Below are 19,790 nucleotides of genomic sequence, written 5' to 3' on the forward strand. Positions count from 1 at the left end.
ATGAAAAAGAGTATAGGAGATCAGAAAGGTCAACCATGAGTTTTCCATGAGTTTTATTAACCAAAAGAGAAATAACTTGATTTGAATTGATTACACTCAATTAAACTCGAGCTCGAGCTTAGTTATTTTTACCTTGAGTCGAGCTCGAGTAATGCACGGCTCGTGCTTGATTGAGCTCGATTGAACTTGATTTGAATTGATTACACTCAATTAAACTCGAGCTTGAGGTTAGTTATTTTTACCTCGAGTCGAGCTCGAGTAGTGCACGACTCGTGCACGAGTCGTGCACTACTCGAGCTCGACTCGACTCGCACTCGTGCACTACTCGAATTCGACTCGACTTAAATACAGCCCTAGGTGCGATAGCAGATGCAGCAGTGACTACAGCAGCAGAAGCCGCAAACAAGTCGACAGCCAATGAGTTATTGGTAGCAGTGGAAGTAGCCAATACTACTCGTGAGATTGCTGCCCATAATGCTTCGATGGAGCTAGGTAAGAAATGAATAACCCTGATTGTATTTATTTTAGTGATCAAGAAACTTTTGATCACGAAACAACATTGCCTCCTAAGTGATAATTTACAATATGAAGAAGGACTTTGCATATTATGAAGAGCTAGGTAAAGACTTTTTTTACGTGCAACTTTGCATTCTGGTTTCGGACTTCTGCAGTTGATTATTAAGATGCTGCCAATTCTTATTGAATCTACTTGAAGAACAAAATGATCTCAGCCCACTTCTTGTATTTACATTTTATTTTGGGTTGTATTTCTTTTCCTATTTTCTTCAAAGTTGCTTGTGTTCTTTTTTTTCCCCTCCATTATCAAGATGAAGATAGGCTTCATTGGAGTTGCTTGGACTTTTGAACTAAATTCTAGACTTCTATTCGAATTATCTATTTTTTTAGAGTAAATTTTATATACACTGTCAGTGTATACATTATCACGATTGAATGGATGATACATGAGTAAATTTTAGATTTCAAATTCAAATTTTGCACATGTGGCATATATTTCAATTTGAACTACAATGGTTCTAATAGTTGTGACAAAGTGCTTCTGCTATAATAATGTTCCTTTTTCTTTAAAAAAAATTCTGAATTTTTGTTTAGGAATTAAGATGATTTTATTTTTCTCGAGTATCTTGCTATAGAAATTACAACATTTTGTTGGAAAGTCCTAGTTTAGTGTGTGTGTGTGTGTTATACAAATTTTGAGTATGCATAAAGTAGTAGGATGTGCAATGAATGTATTTATACAAATTTTGAGTATGTAAAAAGCTAGTTGAGAACAAATTTTTCAAAAAAGGTTAGATCCATTGAGCAATAAAAAAAGAATTATAAAATAGGATTTATCTGTATTAATTCCAACCAAATATTCACTGAATTCTTGTACAAAAAAGTAAAGCGCTTTCTTGATTCTTTCTTTTAACGCATAGATCTTGGGATAAATCATAAAAGTAGAGAGAAAATCCACTTGCAGTAATTTCGTAATTATTCCGAACGGCTAATACCAACCGTGGAAACTCCAGAGGTTGCTTACATTGACTCTGGTGGTGGCACTCGTTTAAGGCGTTGTCTCGCGAGTTTTAACGTGACTCCAATCGAGTGTAACATTTAGTCCCGCGCGTAGTACTTAATTTCTTGTACTCTTTTGTATAGTTATACTTGTAACACTATTTGATCCAAGGCTCATTCTGCGCAGAAATCACACGAGACTTATTCTAATACCAACTAAATACACTAAATCTATAGATTGATTCAAATAACTTTAGAGCGAAATTGTGGATTTAAAATGATTAGCCAAAATTATTAAGTAACCCATGGGCTCAGTTTATATACATACATTCACTTAGGATCTTTGCATTCTTGAGGGTGTCTAATTGAGCACTTAGGGTGCGTTTGATAAAATTGAAAGTTGAAAACTGAAATCTAAAATCTAAAGTCTGAATTCATTAAATTATTATTTTGTTAAGTATTAAATCAAATATATTTGAGCGTATATTACATTTTGTGATAAGTGAATAGCTTATCACTTATTTTTGGAAGCAAGTTTTACTCAGAAAATTCAGTGCTACTTAATTAATTCAAGTATTCAATTTTTTGTTATCAAATGCGTCTGAACATATTAAGTTTAAGCGCTGAATTGGATTATCAAACAAGCTTTAGTGTCATACAATAATTAACTCTTTGCATTCTAATACCACTTGTAATGCTTCAAGTCCATAATACTTTAAGCGAACTGTGAGGTCAAAATAATTAATCCAAATTATTTGATTATTCATGCGCCAAAACTAATATACCCATCCTTTCCTTCGTTCCGATGTGGGATGAATCTCACAATGCTAGTTGTTAACTCAACTTCAGCTTGCCTTAGGAATGATATCCAATTTAGTTAATATTAACCTTAGCCATACTGGCATGATTGGATTCCTGTTCGTTGGTTGTTTGGCAAGACTGGGTAATTAGCCCAACCAAATGGAAAACTTTTTACGTTGATTATAAGTGAGAAACACTTATGATTTATCAGGAAAGTTTTTCACATGTATCTTAACATTGACTGTGTCTAGGTTAAAATCCAACCAACCTTATGAATTGCTCTCCCCTTAAGATTCAAGTAATACATTTCTTGCCATTCATGTTAGAGGAAATTAAAGTATTCACATCATGACCAAAAGTGTACCAATTTAGAAATTGAGTGAGTGATTTGACAATAATAATAGTATAGGGGTCAAACTTCTAATATACAAATAGTAGAAATAGGTTATTTGCCCTTCACTTGGAGTAGGTTGTCTTGTAAGTATAATAATTAGTTTTGCGTATATCTTCAACTTTCATTGCATTACATAATGTCCAGTTGAATCCATGCAATAAGTTGGCCAAGATTTATTTAACAAATATCAATCCATGGTTGCCACGAAAGAATCTCTTTCAAACTTATGCTGTAAGTGCTTTTCCATGTAGTGGAAGAGGTGTAATAGAACATGAACTAAAGAGGTGAAATGAATTTAACCCTCCGTAGATAAACTAGACATGTAAAAATTATGCTTTTCCTTCATAACACTAATAAAGATGGAAGGGCAGTTGCATCTCAGCAATCATAGTAAGTCGAAACCTTAGATGAGTAGTTTTGAGAAATCGTCCTCTTCTACCAGTCTCTCCTTACAAGAGGGCATTTCCAAAAAGTGTGACTATTAAAAGAAATTTCTAAAGGATGATAATCTTCAAACTTCTTTTGAAAAAGTGAAAAAAGTATATTTACTGAATACAATGTTTACTCAAAAGTTGAGTTCACAGAATGCTTCTTTTGAAATTTTATAGACATGTATTACTCAAAAAATGGATTTAGTAAATACATTTTGTAAAGAATGTATTCACTTAATATATTGTTTTGAAAATCTCAATATTCAAAAACTTTTTCTAAAAACTAGCACCATTTTAATTTACTCCTACCTATAATTCTATCAATTCTTCAATAGCATGTCAACCAGCAGTGGCTATTGAGAATTTCATTCATTGCCTATTCTATCGCAATAGCTGAGATATCAATACCATCGGCTAATAAGGTCGGGCAGACAGATCTTGGTAAATCATAACACTTGAAGCAAATAGAGACATTAATTAAGAAGAAACATAGGAAAACAAGTTGGGCATAATCAAAAGCATGATTTAGCTCTCAAGACAAAAAAAAAGAAGAAGAAGATTGTTTTACCTTGAAATCTAAAGTTTTTGTGGTTATTAGCTTGGTATGGTCAATGTGATGCCCCTTATTCGACTCTCAAGGCATTGTCTTTTCCCTTCATTCCTATAAGGCTTGACGTCTCTTTGAAAAAATTAAAAAGAATCACTAAATCTATATGAAATGGTTTTACAGTATAATTACTACTGTAGCATTTTGATTGAGAATATTATAGTCATCCATTTAAGATTGAAAATTTTTAGAATTATTCTCAATACTATTTCCAATTACCTTACTACCGTACATAATTCACATCTAAAAAAAGTACTATAATATTATTTTTCTATAAAAAAAAGTCCCAAAAATTTCTCAAAAAATTCAGTCCAAATGGACTCTTAATTTGTAAATGTGCTCTCACTTTCATATAATACATTATAAAGTTGGCAGGGCTTACAAGTTCCTAATTATCTTCTTACACTTCAATTAACTAAGATATATGCCATAAATATTTCAAACACTAACTATTTAAAATAGGATGAATGTTGCAAAATATGAATGACCCTCTGCATTTTTATAATAGCATTCCTACTATCCTATTTTTTTTTTATAGAAAAGACTATATAATAAAGAAGTAGTTGGAGAACTGTTATACAAAATTAGAGCACTATTAACAATTGCCTTAGTATGTTGTTAGTATAATAATTTTTTTATATTAGTAGGTTTGAATGCACGGCAAATATGCAAAAGGAGAAATTCAAATTTGAATGTATATTATATGTCATGCACTCTAACCTATTAATTTTCTCCAAATACAAAAAAGATAGAAGGGAAATAAAAATAAATATATAAGAAACAAAAAAGATAGAAGGGAAATATAAAACAAACAAATAAGAAATACCAAATCTTTTTTGACTACAAATATCATTATAGGTTTTTAAATCAAATCTTTAATGGTATTTTCTTTATATCCATTTTATTTCAATGTCTTCTTTTTTATGTTTGGAGGAAAAAAAAGAAGTAATGAAAGGGTAACATATTTAGGGGGAAAATTTGTTATAACATATTTGGGGTCAAATATTTTAGGACAAATATGTAAAAGACTTTTTACGTTAAATGTACAGTATGTATCGCAACCGGAAGGAATTGAGGCAGGGGTGTCCTTCCTCGTCCCGTTCTTATCTTTTAAATATCGTTACTTTAACCCTTACCTTAATTTTTTCATTTGACTTTATTTTTTATATATAAAACACTAATAATAAACGGACCAATCATTCCTTGAATTTTATTCAAAAATTCAGTGTAAAATAAAGTTTAATAAATTATTTTGATCTTTTGACGTCGTTTCTCCATATTTAATTTTACATAATATCTAAACCCATTATACTTGCATTTGCCAAATGACATGCCATAAGTAAAAGAACAAAAAAGAAAAGAAAAGTAAAGTAGTATAAGAAATTATTCTTTTACCATAATAAACTGACAAGAAAGTTTATATTGTTTTACCACAACAAAAATCACATTATTCTTTTTATATTACATAGATATAATCATATAATAGAATCTATTTAACACTATTACAAGTTATTAAAGTAGAATAGCATAAAATATTTGTGCATAGATGGAATCAAATTAGGAAGCGTCAAAGCAAGACAAAATACATCTTTTTTTGGTAGCCAACATATTACATTTTGAAATAGGTTACATGGCATAAAGCACAATATAATTGTTCACTATCGAGATGAATAGAATTTTTTTTCATAGGAAAGATGTGGGATTTAAGATGTAGAGAAAGGAAAAGGGATTTGAACCAAAATTGCTAAATCCTAAGGGTTCAACTTTAATCATTAGATTAACGTCTCCTCAGCTCGAGACGATAAGAATAATAAATTTCTAAAATTATAAGAAATTAGAAAGCAAGGGAATAATTTGTTATAACATATTTGGGGTCATGTACATATTTAATCCATTGATCATAGATTAAGAAATCATCATTTAACTGATCACTTTTTTGAATATAACAAATTTTACAATGACAGCTTTTATATCATTAATATGTTTTGGGTAAATTTTTATGCACCATCACATCATTAATTTCAAATTTGAAATTCAATTTTTACATAGATAGCATACATTTACAACTGTTAGTTTGAAAAAAAAAAAAACTTTACACTGATAGCACATAAACATCTACAACTACTTGTTTAAAAAAGAAAAACTTTACAATGACAGTGTGTAAAAATTTAATCTAAATATTTTGTGCCCAATATAAAATCACAATAATGTGGGATATATGGCAAGTAGTAAATTAGAGTATTTCTCTTACTCTTTCTTTCTTTCTTTTCTCTTAGAGAAACTCCAAACCTTACTAAAGAAATCGATAAAGAGGTGGACTTGACCAGTTATGAGTTACCGCGACATACCCTGTTGTCCGACTAGTGGAGTATCCCAACAAATATTGGGGAAAAAACACCTTTAAACCAATAATTATCTTTCAAAAAATCGTCAATTATTCAACCAACTGGCTACGAGTACGACTCACCCAAAAAAGCCCTTTTTAGCAAGCTTCACTATCAACATAAGCCCACTAGCCCAATCCCTATGCTGAACACCCCACCGGCCTCTCCAACACGACGACGTCTTCACCACTGGCCTCTCCTTCCCCTGCCCTCCGCGCGATAACCTTCGCCTCTTTGCTTGCCTAAGGAAGCAATTCTTCTCAGTCCCTTTTCTCCCACCCAATTTGCTGTTGCTTTCTAGGGTTCCTGAGGAGACAGGTTTGGCCGAGAAACAGGTACGGAGATTGGTAATTTCTTGCTTTATCTTTTGGTGTATTTTTGTTACGTTGATTTGGTACAGTGGATTTTACTTGATTCATGTTCTTGTGGGATTTTCTTCGGGGGGGTTGTCATTGTATTTTTGTGAATTGTAGTAAAGCAGGAAAGCTTTTGTTTGATTTGGTCCTGTGCTGAAACGGGTCGACTTGGAGAATTCGGCGGCTTTTTTGGACTCTGTGACTCGACCCACCCTGAATTCTTCGAGTTTGGGGTATTTGCTACCGACTCCGAGTCGACGACCCCTACTGCGAAGAGTATTTGGACAATGGTTATTATTATTTTTTATGATGCTTTAATTAAAACTGTATTGTTCCCTTTTGAGCCCTAGGGGAAAAGGGGAAGATAAAAATTGGATTTTGGTATGTGGGTCGGTCACTAAGTTCATTGGGTGGATTGGGCTTAGGGTTTTTGTGTGCAACTGCTTGTAGTTGGTTTTGGTTAATTTGGGTTCCCAACATTTTTGGATGGAACTCGGTAATTCCTTTTGGTTATATTTAGTTTCTGTAATGTGGAATGCCGTAGAAATTTTGTATCAATGACTATAGCTTTGGTTTCTTGTGGATTTGTGTTGATGAACTTTTGCTATATTTTGAAGGATCGAGGCATTGTTTTCTGTGAATAGATAGAGAGAGACCGTTGTCTTTCTCTGTGTCCGGCTGAGAGTAAAGAGGTAGTAATGGCTGGTTTGTTGCCTGGTGATCCTTCTCACCATGGGGTATATGAGGCTGGAATTTATAAAGGTTCACAGGACAAGCCAGAGGAAGGTGGTGGTAGGTGGTACTTTTCTAGGAAAGAAATTGAAGAAAATTCCCCATCAAGAAGAGATGGCATTGATTTGAAGAAAGAGACTTATTTACGCAAGTCATACTGTACATTCTTGCAGGATCTAGGCATGAGGCTTAAAGTGTAAGTCTTTGCTCTGAGGTTGGCCAATTTCCTATTTTTTACTTGTAGTCTGTCTGTAAAGTTTAGCAATTATCTGCATCTCCTCTTGACTATTTGGTAGTTGTCTGTTTATTTTCTTGAAGTATCAGATGTCAGAATTTTAATTTGATGATGTGACAGTCAACCGAAGTAGTATCTCTAGCAGTCATTATTTGACCATATGCTCTAAATTAATTAATCTTCTCAAGATATTGAAACCCTAAAATAACCATACTGGTGTGCTCTCTTATAGTTGGACTTGAATGCTTTTTTCTTTGGGAGCTTATGTTTTATTTTCACAATATCTAGTGGTCGAATCAGATGTAGATTCTCATTGCTTTACATGATTATTTCTTTTAGGTAAACATTATGACCATGTTAATTTGATGACCATATAAGAAATACATCGCGTTTGGTGCCTTATCTGAATAAGCTTGGCATGAATATGTAAAGATAAATAGTAGGCTAAAGCATTATGAATAAAAATTCTTTTTAGTAATCAACTGCTGATTAAAGACTAACCACCTGTTTGGTTGGGGGGTTTTGAGGGTAATCAGTGGGTATGACCTTTAATGATAGTGATTGATAGTGTTTTGTACTCTACTATGGCAATGAATCTATGGTAATGGAAGACATAAAATTCTTCAATCACCATTTCCGAGTAAATTGGACACTTTGCCTCTCATTAACCACCCAACCAAAATAATAGGAAAGAAACACTCCAAGATTTGTCCCCGTCTCTCTATCTCTCTCTTTTCTACTCAGACTCCATCTCCATTACCCAACTCTCCTTGTTTTACCCACTAGCTTGCACTCTTGTCTTACTCATCTGCTCTCCCACCAAAGTGGATAAAGCAATGCGAGCTTGAGAGATGTTCTATTTATTTATAGTTTGGTGGTTGTTGAGGGGATTCCGTAAGGGATTTTACAAAATTGGATTAAATTTGGAAAAGGTGTAGCTGGGATGTTGCATATCCATGGTGACTTGATATCTTGAGTGGCAGTTGGTGTTGATGGTGCTGGTTTTCATATTTACAGAACTTTGACCAATTTCAATTGAAAGTTTGCTTTTATCATGTTTGATGGAGGTGATTTGAAGAGTTTGAGAGAAATCCTTGAAGTTTGGAAAGTATGGGTATGTGATTTTACAGAATAGGTGGAGATTGGAGGTGATTTTGCAGGATCTCGATCTGGAAGCAAGGAAAAATTTGAAGGGAAAAAAAAAAGAAATGAATTTGTGGACTTAAAAAAATTAAAGAATACTTAGTTGATTCCCATTGCAATACAACTACCAAACAAGTGAAAAGGAATAGCCAAAACCTATTACCGTTGAGGACCTTTTGATATCCATTGCCATTGTCATTCTGGAGTATTTACCAAGCAGGTGGTAAGTACCACCAATAGTGAATCGGTGGAACCTTTCCATGAAAGTTCTGCAGCATAGGCTAGTTTCTGAAGGAAAATTGTTTAGAAGCTTGTCTCAAGCATTAGTTGACCACAAGATTTCAAGAATCCTCCCTTCAGTAGTGATTTCCAGACCTTCTGAAGCTGACATGGAGAGGAATAGTTTCCCTTGTATATAAAACAAAGTGGAACAGTTTCCTTTAGTTGTATATAATACAAAGCTTGTACTTGTAGGAAAGCATATGGTGGTGGTCAAACAAATTGGTTCATCATGTCAAGTTGGGTGACTTTTTTTTTTCTTTTTATTTTTCCAATTACTAGTTTCTGTATTCAGGATGATCAGAAATTTGGTGTTTGATGAGTCATGCATCCTTGTGATACCTCAAAAACAAAGAAATTGTTGTTGTACTCCAATAATCTTCAATGTCTTGAGTGAAAGAAAGTTCTTAAGGTTGGATATGAAAACTTTGGACCGCTAATCCACTTTCATTAGGCAGAATATTGATGTATCTTGTTGTAGTAACTGTTATCATATTCCATCTCTGAATCAAAAGCGGTAAATGAGGGTGAAAATAGTAGCATCTTTAGTTAATATTTTGTTCCATGTGGTAATGCCATTATAGAGCACATTCTTGTATATGTACGATGTAAATAAGGTTAAATAGTCTACACCACAAATGATTTGTAGTGTCAGTGGCATTTCTGACATTGTAGCGTAGAATTAATGTAGCTTATATTGAAAATTTTTTTTGCCCTGCAGTGGATTGGACAGAAGTCCATATCTGATGTCAATTAGAAGCATATGCTGTATAAAAGTACAACAAGTTGAAGTTCAAGGATTGCATATTATGTTTTTGAATCCACTAATTGGTGCTACCATCATTCTTAACTTGCTTTGTCGCATGGGGAATAGGAATACACGTTTTTAAATTCTGTTTTATCTTCTCCAGTAATTTTGGTTAATGGATGGTGTAGGTCTAGTTAAACAAGGACTTTTTAAGGAGTATTCAGACATGTATAGGGAAGACTGTGAATCATGTGTGTGCTTTACCTACTAAAAGAAACTAGTGCTCTACCAACTTCTAGAAACTAGTGTGCATGGAAGTTTTATTGTTCCCCTTAGTATATATAGCAGTTGATTTTTGTATCTGGATTCCATGTTATATGCTTCAAGTTGTGAAATTCCACTGGCATTATGCATAGGTATGGCCCCTTACCAGAGAAATTTCTCGTCAAAATCAAAAAAGAAGAAAAATTGATGTGACCATAATCATGCTAGATGCATATTCTTACTAATTTGTAGTCAACTCATGAAGAATTTTTATACATTATTATTTTCACTAAATTTTTTAGCTTGTTTTGTTTTTGCCCATCTTTTTATATTTTGTTCTTGTTTTCTTCGCTATCTTTTGTAGTTAAAGATAAAGATAGAATGATGAAAAGGTAAATAGGATAATTAATAGTTCTAAATTACTTAACCATGTCAGTTGCCGAAGTTAAAAAATATAAATCACGTCAACATCTTCAAGATCTTGCCTCTTGAAATCTGTTTTTGTAGAAGCATGATTAGCAACAGTTGCATCAAGTCATCCTTAAGATGTTTATACTTGATGTAGCGATTGTCATGTAGCTTGCAAAGGCATATCTTCTTTGGACACCTGAGACCAATAAGTTACTAGTTGACAAAATTTTTTGTTTTAAAAAAAGGTGTTCGTGGCAGTCCTTTCTTGTTTTCTTCTATTTTTTATTTTTATTTTATTTAATGTTTGCTTTGTGATTTTGAGTTACATTGCTAAGGATAATTAGTAATTTTGTCAAATGCTGAAGTAGGTTGGACATTAGATGCTTGAATTCTTTCTATGCACAGTATGTTTACTTTTTTTAAATATCTTAAATTGAACGTTTACTTGCTTGTGTAATTTTGGTCCTCTTTTCCTTGACCTTTTGCTTGCTGTGTTGGATGCTTAGCCTTCAAATCTACTTTTCTTTGCGTTTATTTGTCGTAGGATCATTATGGTGGCAGTTGGATTTAACAAATTTGTTTTGAGTTGAATCAAGTTTGGAGAAGTAGTATATTCCCTCTTCCTTTTTTGCCATATTCTTCTATATTGATCAATGGAGGAAAATATCACCATTTTTGTTCAATAAGATACCAAAGTGGATGGTTGACTCATTCCATACTAGAAATAATTGCAGGAAATCCTTTGATAACACGGATTCCTATTTCTCAATGATCTTCCACGATCAAGACAATTGGCTGAATCCCGTGAAACCATTTCATAGAAGTTCATTGATATCTTCTTTTTATAAAGCAAATCGACTTCGATTCTTGAATAATCCTCATCACTTCTGCTTTTATTGTAACACAAGATTCCCCCTTTCTGTGGAAAAGGCCTATATCAATAATTATGATTTTATGTATGGACAATTCCTCAATATTTTGTTCATTTGCAACAAAATATTTTCTTTGTGCATCGGTAAAAAAAAAAAAGAAATGCTTTTGGGGGGAGAGATACTATTTCACCAATCGAGTCACAAGTATCTAACATATTCATCAGCACAGTGCGATGAAAGTTGTAAGCTGTCTTCGGGGGGGAGTTATTGTCTATCATTGGCCTCTATGGTAAAATCAGTCGGGAGGCCCGAGAAGCGGTGGACGGAGTGGAAGAAGGGAGGGGATTCTCGAACATAGAAAGGGGACCACCCCCTCTTTTTTATTTGATGCTGTTGCAATGTCAAGTGTTGCAGCTGAATATTGATACATTGCAATCTTTTGCATTGCAGGCCCCAAGTAACAATTGCTACTGCAATTATATTTTGCCATCGTTTCTTTCTCCGTCAATCGCATGCAAAGAATGACAGAAGGGTGAGTTGCTTTTTCTGCTCCAATCCTTTAGACTTCTATGCTTTATATTTTTTTTAGAATTCAGCATCAAAACATTCCTTTGTGATAGTTGATTTTCTAGGTGATTTGGGAAATTACTAGATCGTACCTTGACATGCAACTTTTTGAGCTGTAATTAACTTATACTGGACCAATGAGTACTTGACCAATAATTCTAATTGTGCTCTAAGCTCAGATGATAAGCATTTTTGTTGCTATTCTGGGTTTTGTTTTAAAATGTGATTTGAAAATTGCATTTATATTTCTATCAATACATGAACAAATGTGATGCTTGTATGTTCGAGTTTTAACTATTTTAGCTGAAAACTGACTTGCATAAGTTCGTACTTTCTTACGGCATGTTGTTTGATTTTCTTGTTATGATTTCTGATTAAAAAAGAATCGAAATTAGGTGAAGATAGAGCGGACTATGTGAATGTACATGTTGTAGAGACATAATTAGAGCATGGAATAGTTGCAATAGGGGCCATGTTGGACAATAACACCAATGGGGAAAACTTTGTAGTTTCTTAATTATTTAAATCCTGTTGGATGTATAACTTTTCATCTTAATCTACAAGAAGATTTGAAATTTTGAAAAAAAAATACAAAGAAAAATTAGAAAATTGAGAGAAGAGGATGGGTTTTTGTAAAATATTCTGTTTTCTTTGTTTTCCATTAAAAGAATCTGGTTGGACTTAAAGACCATATAAACCCTTATATAAACTTATAGTTAATGTCTTCCCAATTCATCTTTGCGGAAGAACATATGCTTATCATAAATTTGCTGCTAATAGGGTGCATGTTGTCGTATTAGTATATCTGTCATAGAAAGTGGTGATGGCTGCTTGAAGTTTTTATGCTGTTATTAGTATGTGTGTTAGTGGGGATTCAACTAACTGCTAGGATGTCTTGTAGGATTACTAACTTCTTTCTATGGGCTGGTTCTTGATGATGAAAATTTATTTTTCTTTTTGTCCAGATTCTCCCTCTCAATACTCTTTTATAATGCCTGAAGTTTTTTGTATGGGCTATATTGCCTGCAGTGTAGCTATTGTTGATTTCTGTATTGGTGCTGAAAGCAGATTCAACTATTTTAAAAGTACCAAAAGAATTTATCATCTGAATAATGCTTCCAATACATTAATCTGGAAGTTGATAAGAATTGTCTTCTACTTAAATTATTATCGTTTGCAAATGACTATTCAATCTAACTTATTACATGTACCTAATATATTGGGCCTCTATTAGACTGATTGGTTCTGGGTAGCAAGGGTAGGCGCAGTTTTCCATGAATATGAATATATGATCAGTTGGACATGCATGAATATGTGCACTGTTAAATCACTATCTTACAGAATGTATTCTGACCCTGCCATCATGTATGCATATATGTTCGAATTCCATATGAGCTTTTGGAAGTACAAACGATAATAGTTTAGTCAAAACAATGATTAATAGCTGGTTTGCTTGTTTTGGAGAGAGTAAATCAATACTGAGAAGCGAAGAATGTATTGCACTGGTAAAAGCACTGCTTAGTTTTGTGGAAAAGGTCTCATGAAATGAAATATTTTTCTTTCTGTTCCTTAAACGTGTTTGATTAGATTCCATAAAATGGGGTATTCGAAATGGCTTGGTTTATTAGTTTCAAAATCCATCATATACAAATTATGGTTCCCAATTTTTCACTAATAAGAATCCTTTATTCATTTTACAAAAGTCTGCAAGAACATATGTAAAGTTTTGCTTGTAGCTGTCTTCAAAAGCCCATCCAGGTGCCTATTAATGTAGGCACAGACTTACTCAGAAAAAAGATACAAAACCATTTAGCATCATGTAAGTTGTAAAAAATTTGTTTCAATGTGACTGTCTATTCCTTTTGCATTTTGTTATGAATGGAGTTAAGCTCCTAAATGTTTAGTATTATATAATTGTGCCTCTTAGGTCCCGCAGCTAAGCAGTCTCTTAATTTTTTTCTCTGACTATAGCTCTTTTATATTAAAAAAAAAATGATGCTCTAAGACATCTTCCATCATAGTGCTGTTTTTTAGCAGTCTAAAATCTGTGTCATATGGTTGTGCCTCTTAGATCCAGCAGCTAAGCAGGCTTTTAAGTTCTTTCTTCAATTATAGCTTTTTTATCTTTAGAAAGAAGATACTGGCATCATCCTATTTTATTAGTCTGATGGCTGGTTTTTAGTTCCTGCACTACTGTTTTGCCCATAAAATACAGCTTGCATTATCCTTTTCTTATTTCTGAGACTTTTTCGCAAATTAGATGCCCTCCTTGTTGCATAGCATGTGAACAATTTTAGTCTTAGAGTGAATTTCTTCCACAACTGCCCTATTGTTATTTTCTCAAAGGATTTTCAAGTGAACATTCCCTGTATGCCTTCTTTGCTTCCACTAGTGTAGGGACTGATACATTGGATCCAGCTATTGTGGGACAAATTTCTCAGTCTTATGATATTCCCATATGATAATCCCTTGACATTCTACAAGTGTCATGTTAAGTTCTTCCACAGCGTATCTTTCAGTATTTAGCATGTAGATGAGTATAATTCATGTAATATATGTCCAAACTACAGGTTAAAATCACAAGTCCTTGTTAGTGAATCAGTATTGATCTAGATTAATTTGTTCATGTAGTAGTCGTGTCAGAATTGAGAATATAAAATTGTTGCTGACTAAGTCAATCTTCATTATTATTTCTGTTTAAATTAAGACTCCATTTGAATGGAGGGAAAGTTGTTTGGGAAAGTAAAGTGTAAGAAAATGATGTAAAGGAAAATGAAAATTATTTTCCCATGCATGTTTGGTTATGAAGAAAAAATTTGAAAGAAAATGGGAAGTTAGTGGTAGTTGCTGGCAGTTATTAAAGTGTTCTGTGTCGAACTCTCCATTTTCCTTTCAAAATCCTACAAAATTTGCAGGAGATGGAATGCAGGAAGTGTAGGAAAGTGGAAGAAAATTTTTCAGCTTTCCTGCTAACCAAACATACATGAATGAAAAGATAACTTTTCGTCACTTTCCCACACTTTTCCTTGCAAACAAACACTACCTAACTGGTTATAGTACAAATCTCCTGACTCTAATATTTATCTAGCCAAACAAATTACTTCCTTAAGTACTGATATGTTCGCCAAATTTTGCGAATCTATTTTCTTTTCTTTTTTTTTAAAACAAATGCAAAAATATGATTGGTTCTGCTTTTAAAAGCTTTGACCTAAAGTGCTGTGAACTTTGGGGAATAGTAACTGGGTCCAAACTCTTACTCTAGTTTGAGAAATGTTGGAAAAAAGGGTAGGGCATGGCAGCTTCAGGAGTTGCAAAATATAGGTTTGTAGCATGTGCTGTTCATGCATGTAGATAATTTATTCAGTTTTTGTGCGAACCTAGATGGGAATTTCAATTGTATAATGAATTGGCAGAAGTTGTAAACCTGAAAAAAGGGGAAAAATTTTGGGCTTTTGACAATTACAGGTTCATGCCGAAAAGAAAGCAGAAGCTGATAAATATAAATGGCTTATGAGAGTTTATATGATTATAAATGAGTCATGACGTAGTGATAATGCAATTTGTGGCTAAGAATTGAGAGATACATCAAAGAATGACAGACATAACCACAACTAGGATTTAGACATGAAATGTATTTGACGCAATATGCCTCGATTACCGAACTCATAAGAAAAAGAACTAGCAGATAATAACTTTAAGTAGCAACTGAAGTGATAGAGTGAAGAGAAGCAATGTGGCTTCAGCACTGTTTGTGGAATAAATGGAAAGTTTGATTAGTTTTGTCTATTGAAGATGGTAAAATTTCCATTTGGGTGGTAATAGGTGGTCACTAGGAGAATTACCAGGCTTAAAGTTCTATAGATTGTTTATAGAGGGAGAAGCATAATGCAGAAGTTCTCCATTGAATTACGGTTTAGAATTTGTGCACTTTTTGGCGTCATGGAGCAACTTGTCTATTCTGCAAAGTTTTACCAATAGCTTGGGTTAAAAAAAAAACAATGGAATGATCAGAACTTTTTTAGGTGGAAGATCAGGGGTTATGTTATTTAACTGGTTTTGATTCGATATTCGATCCTGGTAAGTATAGTGCCGGCCAATTATTTGTTTGAGTAGCTGTTGGATTTATGAAAACCTTGGGATTTGGTATCTGTTGATGCGTTATTAGATCATAGTAATGAAATGAGATTCAACCTAGAATAGGATTGGGTACTTGTTTGAAGGAATAAATATTGATACTTGACAGTGAAAAGATAATTCTCCTTAACCCTTTGTTGGATGCTAAGTGCAAAATTTACATTCACATTTGTCGGTCATCTATCTACTGGTCAAAGCTAAGAACTTTGGTGATTGCTTTAAAGATGAATGCCAAATTTATGGATGGAAATTAAGCCAACTGCCCAGAATATTAGCTTGAATTTTGAATTTCCTAGAATCCTTTATTTTGTTTTTACTATTATTAGTCTTTTTTGCCCGATTTAGTGGGTTCCAAAGTGTTAAAATTTTTGGAAAAGTGAACCTAAATCTGGAAGGTTACTAAATGTGTGTGTGCAGTTTAGATGAAAAGTGTGTTTAAGGCATGGTTAGACAAATGTTTATTATTGTGGTTTTCCTTTGGGGAGATGAAAAATTTTGTGCAGCAACAAGATTTTGAAGTTCATGGACATAAATCATTGTTTCTGGCTAGAATTTTCTTTTAATTTGCTATGTGATCTTTAAGATGCATAATTTTCTATTTATTAGCTTTACAAAGGAAAAAGAAGGAAGGGGACAGAGCTTCCCTGGCCTACTCTTGTTTCATTGTTTTCTTTGTTCAAGCATATGACTGATTTAAGAAATAAGGGAACCAATACCTTTGACAGTGTTAGCTTTTCATTCAATCGTGAATATAATTTCTGAGTTATCCTGAATTCTTTTGTAGACTATAGCCACTGTTTGCATGTTTCTCGCGGGCAAGGTTGAGGAAACTCCACGGCCTTTGAAGGATGTTATACTTGTTTCTTATGAAATAATTCATAAAAAGGATCCTGCAGCCGTACAAAAGATAAAACAAAAGGTAATGTTGGTAGTGGTCTTTCATTGTAAGATTTTGCCTATTGATCTTTGAATGCTTTTTGAAGTGTCAAGTCTCTCACGTCTTTTTTGCTAAAACATCCATCATGCAGGAGGTGTATGAACAACAGAAAGAACTAATTTTGCTGGGGGAAAGGGTGGTTCTTGCAACTCTTGGTTTTGATCTTAATGTGCTCCACCCTTATAAACCCCTTGTTGAGGCAATAAAGAAGTTCAAGGTTGCTCAAAATGCCCTAGCTCAAGTTGCATGGAATTTTGTGAATGATGGGTATGATGTATTTTATTTTTCATAATTTTCTGTGTAATGCCCCTCGGCCATTCTTCCTCCTTTTGACCCGGGAAAGCGGCATGCAGGCTTCGGACGTCTTTATGCTTGCAATTTAAGCCCCATCACATTGCAGCAGGTGCCATTTTCCTTGCTGCCAAGTTCCTAAAAGTAAAGCTCCCATCTGATGGTGAGAAGGTTTGGTGGCAGGAGTTTGATGTCACCCCACGCCAATTGGAGGGTCGGTGGCTTACCTTACTTTGAATAGAAGTGTTATAGGTCTGGTTTGTGATACTAAATAGTTAACCATCCTTGTTGTCAAGGATTAGCAAAACTGGTTAATAACCATCCTTGTTTTCAAGGATTAAGTCACAACATCGAAACCTGTAGATATTCCTAAGTTAAGCACCTTTCAAATTAAAATTAATATTCTGGTGGAGTTCAGAGTAATAAGGACGGGAAGCAGGATGGGGCAAAATAGAAAAAGAACAGGGTGGCATTACCTGACTGAGAAGAACACTATGCTTTTAACTTCTGTTTTATAACAAAACTGTCTTGTGATTATGGGAGCTTTGTTTATTGCAGAGGTTAGTAATCAAATGCTGGAACTCTATGAGCAAAATAGAGTGCCACCTTCTCAAGCTAGTGAAGCAGAAGGTAGTGCCGGAGGTACTCAAAGGCCTCCGGCAAAAGCTCCTGGTGCCAGTGAAGAGACTGTTGTGAACAACAGTCATTCTCAGGGTGGTGGTGCTACTTCAAAAGCAGGATCCTCAAAGTCAGCATCATCCAGGCTCATTGCTGATCAGTTGCATTCTGATAATCATGTTGGGCCTACAAGGGCTGCTCAGAATCGAAACAATGCTAATTCTGAAGCAAATTACCCTTCAGAACGAAAAGGAGATGGTGAGATCATTGACAATCAGCATCATGACAGAGACTCATTCCCTTACCCTGGGAATGCAGGAGAGTCGCACAATACAATGAGGTTTGGTTCTGAGGGACACAGTGACGAAGATCAAGATAGGAGCGAAGGAAGAACTGAAACTAGAGATGAAGGTGATTTGAAAGACAAATATCATGGTCGAATATCAGACTACAAGGATGGTGCAGTAGGCCAGTCACCTCAACAAGGCATAAAGTTAGACAAGAACAAGCTGAAAGCTGCACTGGAGAAACGGAGGAAGTCACGGCCAGAAGTATCTCGGAAAACAGATGTTATGGATGACGATGACCTGATAGAAAGAGAACTGGAAGATGGTATTGAATTAGCTGCTGAAAATGAGAAGAGCAAACAAAGTTGGTCCAAATCTTCGAGCAGGCTGGACCATGACAGCTCACATCAGTTTAAGCATCATGATGATGCTGGAGATGGACATTACCCAGTAATGAAAGGCCATGGAGATGATTTTGACAATGTGGAGGAAGGTGAGCTCGAACCATTTGATAATGCTGACCGTGGGTATCAGTCTCCAAAGGCAAGCAATCGGAAGAGGAAGGTTGGTAGTCCTGCTGACAAGCCAACAGAGGGTAAACAGCGGCATGATTTCATGGGAACCCATAACCATAGTCACCACGACTTTCCAGAAGATAGAAGCAGGCTGGGGAGGCTCGGTTATTCGGAAAGGGACCACAAAAGGCATGTCCAAGAAAATCACGTTTAAATGCGTCATTGTGTGGATGAAATGCATTCTTGCGGTTATGGTATTTTCTTCTCTTCCTCGTTGAATTCCTTGGAGAATCTTGTGATGACTGGAGAACCTGCCAGCTTTTCTTCAAGATTAATCATGGTACTTGCACTGAGTTTGGGATGGTTTTGGATCAAGTCCTGTATGTCTTCTGTTTTCTCCAGTCATTTTGAGGAAAAAAAATTGTACAAGGATGGATCTAAGATGATAATTTAAGTATGGAGGGACTTACATAAGGTCCATTTTTCTCCTTTTTACCTCCAATCCTAGTGGGAATTTTCGATCTATTCATAGATGAGGCGAAGATGACAATAAACAAGTGCAGAACACTGCAACTGAGGTGGCAAATGCTTAATTCATTCACTGAGTCTGGTGCTCTTATTGAAGATTGGCATCATGTTAGACTAATTTTTATGAGAACTTTGTATGATATTCTCCCATCTGCTTCCATAATTTATAGTCTGAAGGCTAAACTATGATGTATTATGTTTCGTTACAATCTCTGCAATGATGAATTTCGCATTTATACATTTATTAAGTTTTTGTACAATTCTGTGATGGCATAAGAGGCACATCATATGACTGATGATTTCTTTCTTCTTACCATATGGTTTAAGGGAGAACTTAAATGGCCATTCACCAAGCCGGGGGAAAACGAACAAAAGACACACCAATACGTTGTTGATCAAGTCTTGGAAGGTGCTGAGGCTTCTAAATGTGTCCCTAAAAAGATAGTGTTTATGGCAACGATATTTGAGGAGAATTCAGTCGGAATGAGTTGGTAATCAAATACATTGTTGTTGTTAGCCGGCCATTGCTGTTTAATTATATTCTACCAGTCTTAATTGAATGTTCAGAAATAGAATTTCTCTACCTCTATTTGAATATTTGAAACTTAATGGGGATCATTCGATGTTTTCATAATTTCATAATGTTATCTTACAAAAAAAATTCAAATTTATGTTTGTAAACTTGGTGGTCAAAACTAGCTACAATACTAAGTTACTCGTGTCTTGTGTTTTTAGATCATT

General features: G+C 34.5%; 1 protein-coding gene across 1 annotated transcript; it reads left to right on the forward strand.

The window, feature by feature from the left end:
* Positions 1–6,234: 6,234 nt before the first annotated feature.
* On the forward strand, positions 6,235–19,289 carry LOC113770759 (cyclin-T1-4-like). The gene is made up of 7 exons (XM_027315336.1): positions 6,235–6,467; positions 7,106–7,416; positions 11,623–11,704; positions 16,658–16,792; positions 16,902–17,077; positions 17,164–17,315; positions 17,660–19,289. Exons 2-7 carry the CDS (start codon positions 7,187–7,189, stop codon positions 18,733–18,735), a joined length of 1,851 nt encoding a protein of 616 aa, XP_027171137.1. The 5' UTR covers positions 6,235–6,467; positions 7,106–7,186; the 3' UTR covers positions 18,736–19,289.
* The last annotated feature ends 501 nt before the right edge of the window (positions 19,290–19,790 follow it).

This window comes from Coffea eugenioides, chromosome 5 (genome assembly GCF_003713205.1).
Source record: "Coffea eugenioides isolate CCC68of chromosome 5, Ceug_1.0, whole genome shotgun sequence".
NCBI lineage: Eukaryota > Viridiplantae > Streptophyta > Magnoliopsida > Gentianales > Rubiaceae > Coffea > Coffea eugenioides.